At 42.3% G+C, this 17,894-nt stretch overlaps 3 protein-coding genes across 7 annotated transcripts in view; 1 reads left to right on the top strand and 2 right to left on the bottom strand.

Moving 5' to 3' along the window:
* Positions 1-21: 21 nt before the first annotated feature.
* LOC115622953 (HIV Tat-specific factor 1) lies at positions 22-17,299 on the top strand. Its single transcript, XM_030517093.1, has 8 exons — positions 22-257; positions 10,819-11,743; positions 11,805-12,007; positions 16,058-16,224; positions 16,299-16,485; positions 16,555-16,691; positions 16,759-16,898; positions 16,960-17,299. Exons 2-7 carry the CDS (start codon positions 10,831-10,833, stop codon positions 16,892-16,894), a joined length of 1,743 nt encoding a protein of 580 aa, XP_030372953.1. The 5' UTR covers positions 22-257; positions 10,819-10,830; the 3' UTR covers positions 16,895-16,898; positions 16,960-17,299.
* Positions 112-6,039, bottom strand: LOC115622513. Its single transcript, XM_030516467.1, has 6 exons — positions 5,901-6,039; positions 3,788-4,006; positions 3,512-3,727; positions 1,517-3,189; positions 301-1,228; positions 112-235 (listed from the first exon to the last, which is right to left on the bottom strand). The coding sequence occupies exons 1-6, from the start codon at positions 6,037-6,039 to the stop codon at positions 120-122; spliced, it is 3,291 nt and encodes a 1,096-aa protein (XP_030372327.1). The 3' UTR covers positions 112-119.
* LOC115622952 (trichohyalin) overlaps positions 12,794-17,894 on the bottom strand; it is an 85,063-nt gene continuing 79,962 nt past the window's right edge. For 4 of the 5 annotated variants that reach the window (XM_030517088.1, XM_030517087.1, XM_030517090.1 and 1 more), the window contains 4 exons: positions 17,481-17,813; positions 17,305-17,416; positions 16,986-17,234; positions 12,794-15,877 (listed from right to left, as the gene is read on the bottom strand). In XM_030517088.1, the coding sequence (XP_030372948.1) occupies positions 14,263-15,877; positions 16,986-17,234; positions 17,305-17,416; positions 17,481-17,813 (2,309 nt within the window). In that variant the 3' untranslated portion in view covers positions 12,794-14,262. The remainder of the gene's footprint in view (positions 15,878-16,985; positions 17,235-17,304; positions 17,417-17,480; positions 17,814-17,894) is intronic. The other variant, XM_030517092.1, reaches the window with a different exon arrangement.

Genomic DNA, 17,894 nt, shown 5'->3' with positions numbered 1-17,894 from the left:
TTCGGTGAGTTTTCGTTGTCTTTTATTTGCAATAATTGTACATTAAAATCACGCGTCAAATGCATTATTTAAAAAAGTGGTCGCGTCGTAATCCTCATCCTTGTTTCTAGTGCTGTTTCTTATAAAATAGTGCACACGCGCGATGACTGTTGATCGCCATTGTGGCCATTGTGCAGACTGAGCTCGCTGTTGACTTTGTTTTTGTTGTAGTGCGGCTGTTGTTGTTGTTGGTCATCTACCGGTAAAACGTTTACAGGGTAAGTAATGGAAGCAATTCCTATTTTAATACACATTACTCACCTTCAATTTGTATGGACTTCTCGTTGCGGCATGACAAGCGCATTCCATCCAAGAATTGTCGCATTAATCCCTTGCTCTGTTCTGCCTGTTGCTCCGAACGAGGCACAACCGAGTTCGCACGCGACTGCGCAAGTTGCTCCATGGCACGCAGATCGTCTTGCATGGCTTTCTTGCTGCGCTCGACCACTGCGTCAAGAGAATCGACAAAGGGCTGAGTATTATTGCTGTTCGGCTCGAACTGATTGCCATTGCCGCCACCGGCAGAGGTGTGGTTGGAGTTGACTGAGGCTGTTGTGCGCTCGTCCTCCTCCTCAACGGAGCCGATGGTGGTTGTCGTTTTGGGTGCTCCCTCCTTGTCATTGTCGTCATCTTCGGAACTACGAGGTGTTGATTCTGGAGCCGTTGTGCCCGCCTCCTTGGCTGCTTTGATTTGAAACAATGAAGATATGTTCTCCTTGGCTCCATGCATCTCATTCGATATTTTATTAGCCATGGAGCCCATGGCCTTCCCCATAGATTCTTTTGTATCAGCTGCAGCTTTGGCTGCATTGCTGCCTACTTGACCGACTGCGTTGACAGCATTATTGCTCGCTTGGCCAACGGCTTGGACGGCGTCGCTGGCCATGCGCTTGGCATTTTCGCCTGCAGCATCGACGGCGTCCCGTGCTCCACCAGCTATTCGCTTAGCATTATCGCCGACTGCATTGACGGCTTCCCGTGCTTCCCCAGCCATGAACTTAGCATTGTCGCCCACAGCATCGACAGCATCACGAGCACCGGCGGCTATACGCTTAGCGCCATTCTTAACGACATCAAATGCACCTAGAGTTCCTGTGCCTGCTTTCCGAATAGCCATTTGAATTTCATCTCGGGCCTCCAGCGCTTTCGTCTCGATTTTATCGGCCACATTTTCGCTGGTTTGGACAAGCTCCTGATGTTTTTCTGCCACCACTTTTTCCACTTTATCCTTTTTTTCTGCCACTACGTTCTCCACGTACTCCTTTTTTTCTGCCACTACCTTCTCCGCCTGGTCCTTTTTTTCTGCCACTACCTTCTCCACCTGCTCCTTTTTTTCTGCCACTACGTTCTCCACGTACTCTTTTTTATCAGCCACTATTTTTTCCACCTGCTCCTTTTCTTCGGCCATAAACTTTTCCATATGATTCTTTTTTTCGGCCACCAACTTTTCCATTTGGTCCTTTTCTTCTGCCACTACTCTTTCTACATGCTCCTCCACTTCCTGAAGAGTTTGCTCTACTTCTGCCTCGATTTCTTCCACAGAGTTCTCCAATGACGTATCTGGTAGCTGTTCCTCTACATTGGCCGTCACATCGATGCCATTGTTTATGAATCGAATCTCGTTTACCACTTTGCTACTGTCCAGCGCATCTTTAGTGGTCGTAATCTCTACGGCCAACTCCTCATCCTCTTCTGTGGGAGGGGTGGGGCCTGATATGACGGCTTCTATAATGTGCTTTTCTTTCTTGTCGCTCTCTGCCGTTGGATTCTCCTCTACCGTTTCGAGGCTGTCCATCAGTTCGGGTGAGGTGCGCTCCAAATGGTCATGATCCATGGCTGACTCATAGGAGAAGTTGCGCATTGGTGTCTTTTTAATAGTCTGCGGTGTACTAGAGTTGCTGCTCTCTGGATAAGGCGTGCGTGGTCGAACAAACTTTTCCGTATGGGTCTCGCTTTTCTCACTCATGGTGGCTGGATCAAAATGTGCGGAGCGCGCCGATTTGCGAGAATGTGTAGAATCTGTGGGTGATCCCTTTGGCTTCAGTTGCACGGGTGATGCGGCCGGTGGAACACTTTCCATTGACTTTGGTGGCGCTTCTTCCTGCTTCGGCGTCTCCACGATTTCGGGTGCTTTCTCTAGCTTCTCGTGTTCCTCTTTTTGATCTCCTTTCTGTGTTCCTGCAGAGTCTGCATTTTCACCCACTTCTATGTCGTGAAGTTGAGGTGCTGTGGGTGACTGAGTTTCCTCGACAGTGATAGGCTGAACGTTCTCTTCCATTGCCTTCTCCCCATTGCCATTGATATCAGTTAGCTCTGACTTATTAGAAATCGCAGTTTCCTTTTCTTCTGTCTTTTCATCACCAGTTGTCTGTTTTTTCGATACGCTCTCCATTGTTGTTTCCGGCATCGTTCCCTCTGATTTCTCAATCTCCTCATCCACCACTTTTTGCTTGCTCAAGACTCTGCCGCTGCTGCTACGCTCTGCATTACCATTCAAGTCCGGTGGTTGTAGAACAAAACTCTGACTCATAAAGCGATGCTCACCTCCCGGTCCCATGGTCGCCGATAACGTAGTAGAGCGTGGAACCCCCTGCACCAGAATATGTTGCTCACCCACAGCAATGTCCAAAAGACGTAAATTCTTAAACTTTGATATTTCGCGAAACGTTTTCAAGTGATGACCGCTCTCCGAGAAAGTGGTAAAAAACTTATTTGCCTTAGTTAGGACCGCATAGAAGGAAAAACCCTTCAGCAGCTTCCAAATGGGTCCATTCTCTTCGCTATCGTAGTCGTAGAAGCGTTGAAAGACTAAACTCTTGTTGCGTACCGACTCGAAGCTTCGATAAATGCCACCCACATTGGTCACAATATAAATCTCGCTGGTCTTCGAGATGTGCATAAAAATGATTTGTTCCGACTGCGACAGATTCTTCTGAAGCTCCGTGAATTTGGGAAAGACAAACTCGTTGAGGCGGCCAGTTAGAAATAAATTTCCACTGGCTGTTAATACTAGAGTGGACTCGGGACCGCAGGTGAATTGCTGAATGGGTGCATCCAATTGTATCTCCACCGGATGACCATCGTAGTCGACCTCCAGTTCGCCCAGCTGCTGCTGTTCATTCGAACCGCAGCCAATAAGACGGCCGTTGCCTGTAAAGATATTGCTCAGAGAATGCTTTTCATAGTTTCACAAACGGGCATAAGTATTCCACAAAATACTCTTCTTCAAATAAAATCAGTTTATGAAATTTATGAAATTGGAAACTGATATGGTCAGTTGGATCGCATTTCAAAACATGCACCACAGGAAAACTAATTACAAAAGTCTGCAAAGGGATTGTTTTACTTTGTATATGAATCCCCGAGTAGACTGATAATTGCTTATTTGATTTGTTTCATACTTGTATCTGCTGCCGTCTTGATACAATAACTAAAATACTTATGCCTCTTAATATATTTATTTTTTACTCACTGGTGAGCACTGCAAAGTGCTCATTTCCCGTCTGCACACTTAGAAAGTTGTGGGTGTCCTCGTTCGTAGATAGGTAGTCGTCGAATTCCTCCAGACGAAAGGGCTTGCGTATGATAGCGCAGGGCTCCCCCTCCACAGTCGCGTTTGTGAAATGCTGGGCCACATGCGTATCTTCGGGGAAAATGTTGCGACCGGTGAAGAATATCTCATTGGAATCTGAAATGGCACATTGCTGGCAATGTGATATAACCCTAATATTCAAAATTTGGAACTTACGTGTGAGGATGACGGCCCAGTTGTTGCCAAAGGCAGCATCTCCAATTTTTAGGCCTAACGATTTCAATGCCTTCACACAGGTTGGTTTCGTGACTATGTCCCCATTAGCAGTGCTACTGTTGTTGTTGTTGCTGCTATTGCTGCTACTCTTGCCGCTGTGACCGCCAATACCCAACTGGCCATACTGATTTTCACCCCATACAAATAGACGTCCTGATTCTGTAATTGATAAGGTCGTTCTGGCATTAATTTTTTTTGTCGTTTTTTTTTTGTTGTTTTTTGTTCGTGTTTTTTATTTGTTTCTTTAGCGCGCTGTTGCTTTTTGTTTGTTGCTTTTAGCTTGTTATGCGTTGGCGCCTGACCTGACCCCTGACTACCCCTTGACTTCTCTGGCCTCTTTGCCGGTCCGCTGTCGTTTTGGTCTGGTCTGGCCCATTTTGGCCTGTTTTCTTGGCTTTTATTGATTATGTTTGCCGCCGTCGTCGTCGTCGTCGTCGTCGCTGTCGCCGTCTCTGCCACCGTTCGCGGTTTACGTTTCAATTACAAATGCTTTCTGGTTTAGGTTTTCTTATACAATACATACATAAATGGACATGGCATAGACATAGTATATATGTTTTGGTGCGTACGGCGTGAGTGTGTCCCATATTTTTGGTCTTTTTACTGCCCGCTGACCTCATTTAGGACTTCAGCGTATTGAGTAGACATCGAAGTAGCTGGCAGGCGAAACTGCTTTGATTTAAAAGCACTTTGTCATGATTGCGAATGTAGAACAAAGCGTAAACGTTAGGTGTCCAAAATTCGCAATTGTAATGCAAAGACCCGTAAGAATCTTACTATTTGGTAGTGCTGAACACAAAGTCGAAAGAAACAATGCAAAACTATGCTGAAAATATTTAGGCACTACTAAAGTAGTCTGCGAAAGCTTTATTTATCGAGCCTAATACGTTTAATGTAAATGATTCAGTGCAAGTTGAATAATAGAATCAATTGATTGTTTTGGAACTGGAAATGAGTTTTAGGAACTTTGCTATAATAAGCAGAATACAGGATGCGGATGAATATAGGTTTTAATATTGACGTTGTTTTGTGCTTTTTACAGATTCTTTACTGAAAAATGATTATTAGTTAATTAAATATGTTTTTGAAAATTTGAATTTTATGTTCCTAAAAAAAACTGCGCAGCAACCAAATGAAATCAAACTGAATAACATAAGAAATCGCAGATATTTTATATTTTCACACATGCGGAAGTTGAATATTTCGCAAATTTAACTATAATTTTTATGTTTTTAAGGGGAAGAAAATTGGTTCTTATATTCTGTTCCCTTATTAAGAAGTTACAGCAGAAATTCCGTAAAGTTCAAACCTATTTTGTATTCCGTGTTACAGGAAATTTGATTTATTTAGGAGCAAGAATGGTGCATTCACCTCTTTTAAAATTCAATTCAATCGGTTACCAATTGTGAGGCACTTTAAGGATTCACTTATATTTTGTGAAAGGACAAGTCAATTGATAGTTGGCACTAAACTTGCTGCCAATTTTGGTTTATTATTTTCAATTGACAAACTACTGCATATAATTTAGTAATTTTGTTCAGTGCAGGGCGCTGGGGTTAAGAGAAAAGTGAAAAGTGAAAGTGCGCCCGGTGGATTATTATTTAAAGAAAATTGCAACGAACATGCAACACGCACGCGTTTTTCTTACGACGCTTACTAGAAAACTAGTTGGGAATGTTAGGGCTTAGGAGGAAGGTAGTTCAGGAGGTTGAGTCGCATTCGAATAACGTTTGAGCGCCCATAGACAAGACATGGCCATAGACTGAGGCATTTCAAATATGCAAAGGCAAAAGGTGAGGAAATTCTTGTTGTTGTTTTGCGTATTCATGGCGAACAACGACCGTTTGATGGGCAAACAGGACAGGACAGGACCGGACAGCGCAAGACAGGACTGGACAGGAAGGGACTAGACAAGCAGACCTGTACAGTTGGCCAGTAGAGTAAAGCGTGGCGTTGTTGTCTGTTAGTTGCCCCACAGAATGGGGTCAATTTGTAGTAGTTTTGTTTTGTTGCTGGTTTTTTATTTTTTTATTGTTATTTGTTGGCAATTTACCGCATATAACGGCGCTCTGATGTGGACCCGATATCAGGCGTTTGACCGGATCGTTTTTAATATAGAAATAACTTTGTGTGTTCTCAGCCAGATGGGATTTGCCGAGCGTAAAAATCGCCCCACTGCTGGGTATATCCATAATTCAGTTATTATTGCTTCTGTTGCTGTTGGTGTTGGTGTTGTGAATATCAATTTAACTTGTCTCTAACTTAATAGCGCTGTATTAGTCGGTCATTTAAATTTCTCGCGCACTTTTATTGATTTTGGCATTAGGCATTGCATATTTGTTGTTTAACTCGGCTTTTTATCTTTGCTCATTTAATTTTAAGTAGCGCACATAAATAATTGTCACTCCATAACATTCGTGTATATACAATATGTTATATTATATATGTCGAACACAAGAACAACATTTAAACTTGCGTGCTAGAGTCCCTTTGTTGTTGTTCTTTTTTTTTTTTTTTTTTTTTTTTTTTTGGTCGGTCTGGGTCTAGCGAGCGGCACTTGCGGTCAGTTGAACGTTTCAGCGCGTACTGTTTGGTCAGTGAAGGAGCGAGCATGCCGGCTAACTTTACGACCAGGACTAGCCAAGTCAATTGAGTGCACAAATACACACAAATACACACTCATACAGGGCACCTCTTTCACTCAGTTAGCCGTCTAACTGTAAGGGCTGCCCACACACCCACTTACTCACTCACTCAGCCAGTCCGTCAGAAGCCATCGCGCCCCCATAAGTATGCTACGAAAAATAGAAAATTGCTTTTTTCGCCTCACTCGACTTTCGACTCTTGACTTTCAGTATTGGCATTGCTTTATACAGGTTAGCATGTCCAGTTGGCCATAGTTGGTAGTTGGTAGTTGACAGTTAGCCAACGGCATTGGCCATTGCCTGCCCATTGGCCGACGAGTGAGTTTGGGTCATTAGGCCTACAATTGTGAGTCACCCTACTCGGCATTTTTAGCCTTTAATGGATGTGTCGGTATTTCCACATTTATTTCGAACGTAAGTATGCAAGTGTGTGTATTTGTGTATAAATATATATATAGGTGATAAGTTATTCAACTGCGCTGTGCGCGTTCTTCATGCGTGTCTTCCTCTCTCCCACCCTTCAATCCGCAGCTATTCCTGTCAGTTTGTCAAATGCGGGCAAATCTGAAACAGCAACGTCAAAAATAAATCATGGCTGATTTGTTTTTTATAGTTTACTTTTTGGGCGGCGTTTCGTCCTGACCTGTTGACATTTGCATAATTTTGCGAACAAGAACCGAACAAAAACACAGGAAGAATGGGAATTTGGGGTGGCAAGTGAGCGCTAAAAGTTAATTAATTCGTTTAGTTGTTATGCAAAAGGCGCACAACACAAGCACCTACAAAAATACTTGAAGTTCTATTTTGTTTCGTTTTATGACTTTCAAGGCGCCGCCCTTAAGCAGGCTATCAAATGTGGTCCGCGTTTTCACTTTTTTCTCATTTCTCAGTAACCAACTTTCGTTAGTCGTTTTTTATTTTTTTTGCCGCCCATTAAAGAATCAAGAAAGAGAAGTTGGAAGAGAGAGAGAGAGAGAGAGCGAGAGATGGAGCTTGTCGCCCACATTTGCCGCAATTCGCAGACAATTTGCGCCAATTAATTGATTTCTTTGTTCAGAGAATTTTTCCATTTAATTCTTATGCAATCGAAAAGTGCGTGAGTTTTGAATATGTGTGCAAATTGTTGTATGGCCACGTGCCATATATAATTGCTAAGACTTCATATGAAATTCCAACAGTCCTGACATTTCGATTGGGAGAAATTCTAGGTATGCCTAAATGTTTGGCATATGCGCAGATTTTCTTTGAAACAACTGCCAGCTTGCGACTAAAAACATACTTAAATTATATCCTGTTCTTGCGCGATAATTCTATGTATTCAATCATTTCCGAGAAATTAGCTTACTATACTCGTACATTTATTTCTAGGAGAAACAAACCAATATGTAAAATACCTGTTTCGAGCCAGAAAAATATAAGAAATAATGCCCCTAAAACTGGGGCTTTCGCGAGAATGGTTTTAAAATCGTTACACTGCTAAGTCAAGAAACTCGTCTTCAATCTTATATCGCCTGCCGGTATTCTAAAGGCCACTTTATTTTATTAAATAATAGATTAGCTAAAAATATATACAAACTTTGTATAGCAAGTGACTCTATTGTAAATACAGCTTTTTGAAATGTTAATCGTATACTTAATTTATTTACAAAACTAATTTTTCGGATTGTTACGAGTGCAAAAATTTGAGATTAAAAAAATAAACAATATAAATTTAAGGATGAAAACATTATGCGATAAATTAGCAATATAAATATTGATCTAGATTTCAGAATTAACGGAGCCAACATTCCTAAAACGTGGTGTGTAGACACTCCAAATGCTTCGGCAGCCCAAGTCTATTTTATTTTTTGATTCACTACCATCTTGTAGACCAATTCCCCACAAAAAGCAGCAGCAGCGGGTTCGCTCTTATTATTTTTGTTTCTTCTCATATCACAATATAATTCATTGAATGTATTGAATTTACAGTAGCATAAGTTCTTTATGGCTTGTTCAACTCGACTGTAATATGAATATCAAAGGATATATTGTGCTTATATTGAAAAACCTTATTTCAATATCAATCAATCAATCTGCATTCTTAAGTATTTCTGAGGCATCTAGTCTCCACATTGTTAAGATTCCATGCTTCCAGACTTCTTATTTTTGCAAGCAGATCATTTGTCTAAAACAGACTTATTTGTTCTTTGTTTATTTTTGCTAATGTACCCTTAAACGATCAGTTCAGTATTTGTACTGAAAATAAACGGCACATTTTTTATTATGTCTTATTCAACAGCGGAAAAGTACATTGTGGGTGAGTTGGCATCGGCTTTCCTAAGCAAACAAATGCATGTGCACTCGTGTTTAATCAGAAAACCGTGTTTCAATCCCCTTGGGTCTAAATGCAATATTTCGGAACGAAAGAAACGTTTTCAATGATCAAATAATATACAATTTCTGTACATCTATAGTCTTATCTTAGTGAGCATAAGTTATGCAATCTTCTGACGATTCTTCTTACAATAGTCGCTTGAATGTTGATTTTTGAAAAGAGTTCATTAACTTAAGCAAAACTCAACTACAATTGACAGCAAGATGGAAAGAGAGCGGCTTTAATAGAAAAATCATATGTGAAATGGAATCGCCTACCATGACTCTTAGGCAATATAAATAATAAAAGTCCTCTAATTATGCAGAGGATTAACAACTTCTTTTATTGTTGTTGATTCAGGTCTATTAGGTATTCTATTGCAAGCAGCTATTATCTTCATATTGTGGAATATAATTTAAACATAAGCGTAGCTTATGTGTTGCATGACAGGTTAACCCACATTTTCATAACTGACATGAAACGTACATAGAAAGCGTTATGTCCGTGTCCATGTAGTTAGTATTTTATGAATCGTCTAACGACTTTGTAGGAGTATTTTTGTGGTGCACTCGGCCACTGTTGCATGCCTTCAATTTCGATATTTATAATATACATACTTGTATGTGTATTTGTGTGTGTGTGTGTGTGTGTGTGCCACTTTCGCGTGTCCATAGCACCTACTTCCATTTGCACTCCCACTCTAATTTCAACTCCTGCCTGACTTTCCGCTGAGTTGGCGGAAAAGGCAAAACATTGCTGCACTATCGAGCAAATGCAAATTTGTGTGCTCGCCCGAACTTTTGGGCCAATAGCAACAGCAAATACATTGACCTGGGCCTACATTACGTATGCGTAACAACTGAGCGTGGCAAGTCCAATAATATTTGAAATGTTTTGTTAAACTCCTATAATTAAGAAAGTACCCGTTCCACTTCCTACTTCCTTTCCGCTCGGCACCTCCGGAGTGCATTGAACTCGACATTATTATTGAACTTCTTCAATATATTTCCTATATTTTTCCACGCTGACGCAAAGTGCCCCAAGCAGCTGTTTGGGGTCTCAAGGCTTCCCTTTTTAGCACGCACCTCATTGAGTCCATTTGTCATTTTGTCAATATGCTCGGGTTGACAAATCAATTGTTGGCGGCCTCAAGTCAAAGCGAGTTGTCCGGAGAGTGTCAAAAAGGAATAAGTTTGTTGAACTGCCTGGCCTGGCCTGGCCTGGCGAGGCTTGGTCGCATCGATCGATAGATCCCCTGGGGCTGTCTGTGTAAGGCTTAGCGACTGCTTTGGGCAGCCAAAAATAAACATTTGTTCCTAAGGCGTTGCTATTTGTGTTGTTGCTATTGTTGTTGCTTGTGCCGCTGCTTGTTTATGCAACAAATCTAAACAAACACCTGACCTTCAGCTGCTGTTTTTTTAGTGCCTCTTTCATTCAACAGTAAACAGGATTTGCTAGCGTGCGCTGTTCCTTTCCAATTTCTCGTGTGTAAGTGTGTGTGGGTCCTGTATGTGTGTGTGTGCGGGCATACCCCACAGGTAAACCCTACGGGTAAGCCCCACAGGCAGGGCTTTCACGTTTCACACACTCCCTCACACAATTTTTTGTGAATTGTTTACAAAGCAAAGCCATGGCTGGGCGAAAAAAAGTTATTTATTTTGTGGGCGTGTGAGTGTGGGTGCCACACCCACTACGCCTTCTTGGTACGCACGCTTAAATTACCTTCAATGTCAACAGCATGAACACGTTTTGCCAATTTATTTGTTAGTTCGCATTGTTGTAGCCCCTATTATTATTTGTTGGGGCAAACGGAATAGTCGAGAGTGGAAAAATATGAAATTAGCACAAAATTAGCTGATTTCCAGGCAAGCGTACGGCATTCCCCCTCCCCCTCCCACACACACACACACACCAACACACAGAAACATAAATTTTAACATATGAACTGCCTTTGTGGCGGGCCTTAATTACAGTTATAAAGAAAAATGAGTGGCGAGACTGAAAGTGAAAGCAAAGAGGCGCTACAGCTTAAGGAGGAAGAGCCGCAGGTGCATACCGGCGCGGAGAAGGAGCAAGGGAATAAAGAGAGGGAACAGCAGAAGGAGCAGCAACTTTCAGAGAAAGTAGTGGAGGCAGTAAAAGAGGACGAGGCTGGTAGTTCTATTGAAGCCGAAAAGCACTCAAAGGAGGCAAAAAGTGAAGCGGAAACTAAAAGTGAGAGTAAACCTGAAGAGGGTGGTCAGTCAAAGGCCGAAAGCAGCCACTTTGCCGGCTATGAGGAACATATTAGTTATGCCGAGGATGGTGCGGCCATCTATACAGATCCCAGCACAAGGCAGAAGTACAAATGGTGCGACAAAATCAACAATTGGACACCACTGAGTGGTGATGCGGCGGCCAGCAGTACAGGAGATCCCTTAGAGACCGAACACTACAAGTGGTGCAAAGAGACGCAGCAGTGGCTGCCCAAACAGCAGAGCTGTACCGAAACCGAAACTGAGCACTATAAATGGGATGCAGTGCAGCAGAAGTGGCTGCCGAAACGACAAACAAGCAGTAATGGTTCTGATGATGTCGTCTTTGGAGTGGATGAGCAAGGCCAACGCATCTATACCGACAAAGATGGTGTCGTCTTCTTCTGGGATGCCAACAGAAGTGCCTGGTTTCCAAAAATCGACGATGATTTCATGGCGCGCTATCAAATGAGCTACGGTTTCATAGACAACACCAGTGCGGGGGAGAAGGAACGCGCCGAACGTGAGGCAGCGGAGGCCAAGCGCAAGGAGGAAGAACTTAAGCGGATGACTGCCGAAGCACAGGCCGCCATGATTGCTGCAGATGCGGATAAGCCAGAAGTGCCAACAGTGGGTAATAAACGGAAGGCTCCGGAACCACCCAGTAAGTTATTTAGAAAGTGGTTATTTTACTTTCAGCTAATTTTCTGCTTCAATATTCGCAGAATGGTTCGAAGTGGATCCCACCCAAAACACAAAAGTCTATGTATCCAATTTGCCACTGGACATCACCATGGACGAGTTCGCAGAGCTGATGGGCAAATGTGGGATGGTAATGCGCGATCCCCAGACCCAAAAGTACAAATTGAAACTTTACACCGAAGCGGATGGACAAATCAAAGGTGATGGACTGTGTGATTACATTAAGGTAAGTGCCACTATTTTAAATCAAGCTGACAATAATCCCTATCAAATACAGTATTATTGATGGTATTTCTCCAAAATGATATGCCAAGCAATTGAATTCTATATTATTTTGTATTAATTACACAAAATTGGCCAACAATTATCACCAAAATAGCTTGCCATGTTATTGTAGAAAGGGAAGCCGCTTAGACGCATTTCGAACCCATAACTTGTTAGGAAATTAAGATCGAATATTATTTGAATACATCATCACATTTTTTTACTTTCCTTAAACCAAACTAAACACAATTATTTCATCCATATCGGTAAATTTTAAGAAAAGTTATTAGCGAAAAAATTTCACTCTAATACTAAGTACGCCCACTAATTGCGGCACCAAGTTCGCTCCTCGTCTTCTTTTTACTTCTGCTAGGGGCGCATATAACTCAGTGCCGGAAGTTTGTCTGGGTACAGGGTATTCCTCTTTAAAAGTGTTTTGCAACAGTTTATAAAGAACCAGCAAGAGATGAAGAATTTGTTGAAAAACGAAACGTCCAATGCAGTCTTAGTCGTAGAAGAATATTATTTTTGTTTGGACATTAATGAGTTTTTAAAACGCTTCACTAAACATTTCAAGTTTTGTTAAGATACAAATTATATAGCTGCCTTTGGAATGATTTGGAGGCAAGCAGTCCGATCAGTACTGATGATCCACTTTTCTGCTGCTTTATAGGAAATCCGTTTTCTTGGCTTGAGCTAATAGTTGGGTGGCATTTCTAATTATTAACAAAAGAAATAGGCATTCATCTTCAGTGTTTGTTTAAAACTTTATTTTAACTATATTTTTTCGGTTGCATTACTTGTATTATTATTATTAATATTAATATATATCAAGATAAGTTTCAATTTCATACGTCGATCTGCTTATGGTGCTGTGTCTATTTTCGTAAAGGTGATTTCTCGCTTAATTGCTGTTGACTATTTGCTTGATTGTATTTCTCCTGCATTTTCTTTCTGGATCATTATTTAAAGACGTATGCAGTTGTCTAATGTTTAAAATTTGTTAGTTAGACTTGCTTGTATTTAAAAAATGCGTTTTACTTGGCTAGAAATTGCTTCTCTCATGTGATTTCAAAAAAGAAATGTTGATCTTCTTCTTAACATTCGGAAAGAACATACTCGTAGCAGAATATAATTCATAGAAATTTCAACATTTTTGCATTTGAGGTATTACAAAAAATATAATAAATTTACATTTAAACGTACAATAATTAATTATTAAATATATCAAATTAACTTAACTAGTTAGTATAATAGTTTTTGCCCAGCTCTGGCACTCTCTTCACAATTGATTCTTACCTTTTTCTCTTTTCTCTTTTCTCATTTTTTCCTTTTTAAGTATGTATTGTAAGTATTGTAAATGGTAGAAAAAAATTATTTCATGTATGTACTTGTCTAGCAAATAGGTGTACAACAACCATAAGTAGAGACATTATTATTCGCACATACATATATTGATATTGCTTTTGGCGAAAAATTGAAGGAGTTGTGAAACTCCAGAAGTTATCAATTGCAATTAATTATCATTATTAATATTGTATTTGAGTGATATCGGTGCAAAATTAAAAAAAATCGGTAGCTAAAAATTAAAAATAATATCGCCAGTGCTTGGTTGTTTGTCCGTTCATTGTTTAATAAAAATGCTGATGCTCGCTAATTGCTATTTTGGTTATTAAGGAAACGTTGTGTTTACGCTCATGTATATGTGTGTCTGTATATTCTTTATACGCTATGCCTATATATTTATTTATATAAAGTGTTATATCATATATGTACATTACTATAAAGAGCTTTTGCTTTTAAAGTGCGACGCTAACTTTATGCATAGAAATATTTCGCAGTGAAAATATTTTCGAAAAAGTGCACGCGCGACTGTTTTAAAATTCAATTCAATTATAATATTCGATATTAATTGATGTTGTTGCGGTTGCGGTTGATGTTGATATTATTATTGTTGTTTATGTCGCTGTAGTTTTTTGGTGTTCTTAAGGAGAGGAAATGCGGGCTTTTTTCCGTTTGTTGTAAATAATACTTTTGAGTTTTTCGAAAGCATACAAGAAAAAGCATCGTTGTCGAACTAAATTTTAAAATGTTTGCCACTTTCATGGTCGCAGGCCAGAAACTTATTTTGTTTTGTTTTTAACGATATGTATTAGTAGTTTTTGTTTTCGGCGTAATTGTTGTTTATGTGTGTTGTGTGTGTGCGAGTAGATCGATCTACTGGTTCGCCTCGTTCAGCGCCTCCTTCAGTGCCTCGTCCTTTTGTTGCTGCAGCAGCCGCTGTTCCTCCAGTTCCTTCTTCTGCAGTGCTCGCAGCTGTCGCTCCTTTAGCTGCTTGCGTCGCTTGCGCATCTCTATGAACTTTTGCTGATCCTCGGGCTTTAGTGCAGCAATGCGTGAGGCATAGTTGCGTCGCTTGGCCTCCATTTCGCGATGCACCATCGCGTCCGATTCTCTTCGGGCTGCGTCTAGACGCTGTTGGCGTTCACGCTCTTTGCGCTCTTTTTCCTGTTTTTCGGCCTCTTCTTCTGCTTTCTTTGCCTCCTCTTCGCGACGAATTTCTTCCTCGTGCTGGTGTTTGCGTGCCTCATTTTCAGCAGCGATGGATTCACGGAGTCGTTTCTCCTCCTCTTCTAGGCGGTTCTTTTCGGCTTCAAGCTCGGCCTGTTCTTGCGCACGTTTTCTTTGCTGCTCCTCTCGCTTTTTGTTCTCCTCCTCTAGACGTTTCAGTTCTCGCTCCTCCATCTTCTTGGCTTCCTCGATACGTTCCAGTTCAAGGCGCATTTGTTGCTCCTTGTGTTCGCGTTCAATCTCTTCCTGTCGCTGACGTTCCTCAGCCTTGAGGCGTTCCTGAACTTCCTGCAATTCACGGCGTTTGGCCTCACGCTCCTCCTGCATGAGGCGCTCCTGTTCGTTTTTAGCTTCGAGTATTCGTTTCTCGTACTCTTTTCGCAATCGTTCCTCTTCGGCGGCGCGTTCGGCGGCATAACGACGATCGGCTTCCTCCTGCTCCTCACGCTGCTTGCGGCGCTCTTCCTCGCGCACGCGTCTCTCTTCGGCTTCGCGCTCTCGTTGTTTCTGCAAGCGCTGCTGTCGCAGACGTTCAGCATCCTCGTCCACGGCACGCTGACGTTCCTCGTTAGCATGCTTTTCCTTCAGCTGTTCGATTTCTCTCACACGCTGTTCACGCTGTTCTCGCTCTTGCTGCTCACGCTGTTTCTGTTCTCGCTCTTGCTGTTCCCGCTGCTTCTCCTCGTGTTTTCTTTGTTCACGTTCCTTTTGCTCGCGTTCCAGCTGTTCGCGCTCGGCCTGGTAGCGTCGCTGAGCGGCATCCTCCTGCTGCTGCCGCAACTGTTGTTGTTCATCGTCCCGTTGTCGCAACTCCTCCGGCCTGTAGGTAATAGGCTGGCGTTGCTGTTGCTGCCGTTGTTGTCGTTGTTGCTGCTCGAGGCGCTGCTTACGCTCGCGTCGTTCCTGGCGCAGACGCTCCTGGCGTTCACGCTTGCGCTGCTGGCGTTTGCGCTCCTTTTCACGCTGACGTTGCAGCTTGCGATCGTATTGGGTCATCTGTTGCGTGGCGATGCCGGGCGTTGCTGTCACGCGGGGAACCACCTCGTTGTCCAATAGATGTCCTGGTGCTGAAGTCGTGGACGTAGTGCTGGGCCTTGGGCGCTTAGGGGGACGCTGTGTGTGCGATTGTGGATAGTTGACATCATTGGGATGTGCTGCCGACTGATTGCGTGGTCGCTGTGGGCGGCGACGACGTCCTCCCTTACGTGCCGGAATCACCATCTCCTCTGCACTGCCTTCTGCCTTAACGCGACGATGATATCTGCAAGATAATTTTGCATTTTTAATAATTCTACATATATATTTAAGATATATCCTTCAAAAATAGGGCGCCCCAAGAAGGGGCCCGAAGGAAGACAATTATTACTGGTGTCTAAATTCACGGGACATTTCCATTTCCCTATTCTATATTTTTTCTGCACCGTGTTCTTCTCGCCCTCAGGTCGAATCTGTTAATTTGGCGCTAAATATTTTGGATGAATATAATTTGCGCGGGCATAAGATACGCGTACAACGGGCACAATTTCAAATGCGTGGGGAATATAATCCTGCGCTCAAGCCCAAGCGAAAGAAGAAGGATAAGGAAAAGTTGCAGAAAATGAAAGAAAAGTAAGCGCAAATTCGCATAATACTTCTAAGTAACACAATGACAGATAATGTTTAATATATGCTCTGTATTGTAGACTCTTTGATTGGCGTCCGGATAAAATGCGTGGCGAGCGTTCCAAAAACGAGAAAACTGTCATCATTAAGAACCTCTTTACGCCCGACTTGTTCGAGAAGGAAGTCGAACTTATTTTGGAGTATCAGAACAATTTGCGGGAGGAGTGCACAAAGTGCGGAATGGTGCGCAAGGTCGTTATCTACGATGTGAGTTTAACGTGATTTGCGGAATTTATTGCAGCATTAATTATCTTGATTTTACATTGTATTTTATAGCGTCATCCCGAGGGCGTTGCTCAGATAAACATGTCATCGCCAGAGGAGGCCGATCTAGTCATACAAATGATGCAGGGACGGTTCTTTGGCAAACGGCAACTAACAGCCGAGCACTGGGATGGCAAAACGAAATACAAGTGAGTAATAATTTCAATCAAATCAAGTCATTTCTAATTTCAATGTATTTGTTTGTATTGGGAACAGAATTGATGAATCGGAGGCGGAAACACAACAGAGATTATCAAAATGGGACTCGTACTTAACGACCGAAGATACAGAAAAGTCGGAAATAGAGAATTTGCCGGAATCATCAGTAGAGAGTTCCAAAACTGAATCTTAAATGGGTAGGTTCCACATTAATATTACTCTGTTGAATTAATTCTACAGTTGATTGTCTACTTACAGATTTTTATTTTTATAAACATACATACCTGCGATCATTATCTCCACGATCGATGACTTCCAAAACCACTTCGTTGGCCAGCTGATGTGGATAGGTTGTGTTCCAGCGCGTATAGATCTTATGCCGATTCGCCTCGCTGACCTTTGGCATTTTGTGCTGGCATATGAAACGGAATTTATCGGGACAAGCGCGTGCCGACCAGCGATACTTAATGCTCGGATCGTACACAGCGCAATGGCTATCCTGCAGCTTGCTGTTGGAGATAAGGTGCACATAGCTAAAATAGTCCTTTTTGAAATCAAACAACGCAAGAAATAAAATGTAAATGAAATGAAAGTTCAACTCACGTGGGATCCAATTGGGCGAAGTTATTGTACGTTAAATTGTTGCCAGTAATGCTCCATTGCCAGATGTGGTTGCGGTGATCGTACGTAGCCCCAAACCAAATTGGCTCGTGCTCTGCAATTTAAACATTTGAATACCCTTTCTGTGCACCAACTGGTGTCTTGTTCGCTACACTTACTACCACTCTGTGCATCGTGTTGCTGCAGAAACGCTCGCAGCTTGCGATCTGAGAACTTTTGTGGCTCGGCCAGGTTGGCATTTTTGTCCTTGCAGAAGAAGTGAGCCTCCAGCCAGCTGCTGCGCTGCTCGGGCATGAAGTAGCACTCGGTGCCCACACGCTGAAACAATGGTGGACACATCGCATACATTCGACGCATGCGCTGCTTGGGTGTGGGCGTGTCAGCCACAGGCGCATGCGCGCCGGCCTCAGCATGTAAAGGTGTGTTCCCATAGAAGGGCAAATTGACGCTGGCACCACTGGCGTGATACTGCGCCTGGCTAATGTGTAGGGCTGCAACAAATAAATACCAGAGAATCACATGAAAGTTACAAATAAGTAAAAACAAAACAAATGAGCCAAAGGTTTTGTTCA

This window comes from Scaptodrosophila lebanonensis, unplaced genomic scaffold (genome assembly GCF_003285725.1).
Source record: "Scaptodrosophila lebanonensis strain 11010-0011.00,11010-0021.00 unplaced genomic scaffold, SlebRS2 tig00000043-arrow-pilon, whole genome shotgun sequence".
Taxonomy (NCBI): domain Eukaryota; kingdom Metazoa; phylum Arthropoda; class Insecta; order Diptera; family Drosophilidae; genus Scaptodrosophila; species Scaptodrosophila lebanonensis.
Note: the sequence above shows the minus strand (reverse complement) of the source record. Positions and strands in the feature narration are given on the sequence as shown.

Excerpts from the sequence above, each read along its gene's own strand:
- LOC115622953 (XM_030517093.1), top strand. The coding sequence starts at position 10,831 with ATGAGTGGCGAGACTGAAAGTGAAAGCAAAGAGGCGCTACAGCTTAAG. Across the intron at positions 11,744-11,804 it reads GAAGGCTCCGGAACCACCCA|AATGGTTCGAAGTGGATCCC; the intron begins GTAAGTTATTTA and ends CAATATTCGCAG. Across the intron at positions 16,225-16,298 it reads TTGCAGAAAATGAAAGAAAA|ACTCTTTGATTGGCGTCCGG; the intron begins GTAAGCGCAAAT and ends TCTGTATTGTAG.
- LOC115622513 (XM_030516467.1), bottom strand. The coding sequence starts at position 6,039 with ATGGATATACCCAGCAGTGGGGCGATTTTTACGCTCGGCAAATCCCAT. Across the intron at positions 3,190-3,511 it reads GCACTTTGCAGTGCTCACCA|GCAACGGCCGTCTTATTGGC; the intron begins GTGAGTAAAAAA and ends ATATCTTTACAG. Across the intron at positions 1,229-1,516 it reads TGGAGGAGCATGTAGAAAGA|CTTGTCCAAACCAGCGAAAA; the intron begins GTAGTGGCAGAA and ends AAACATCAGGAG.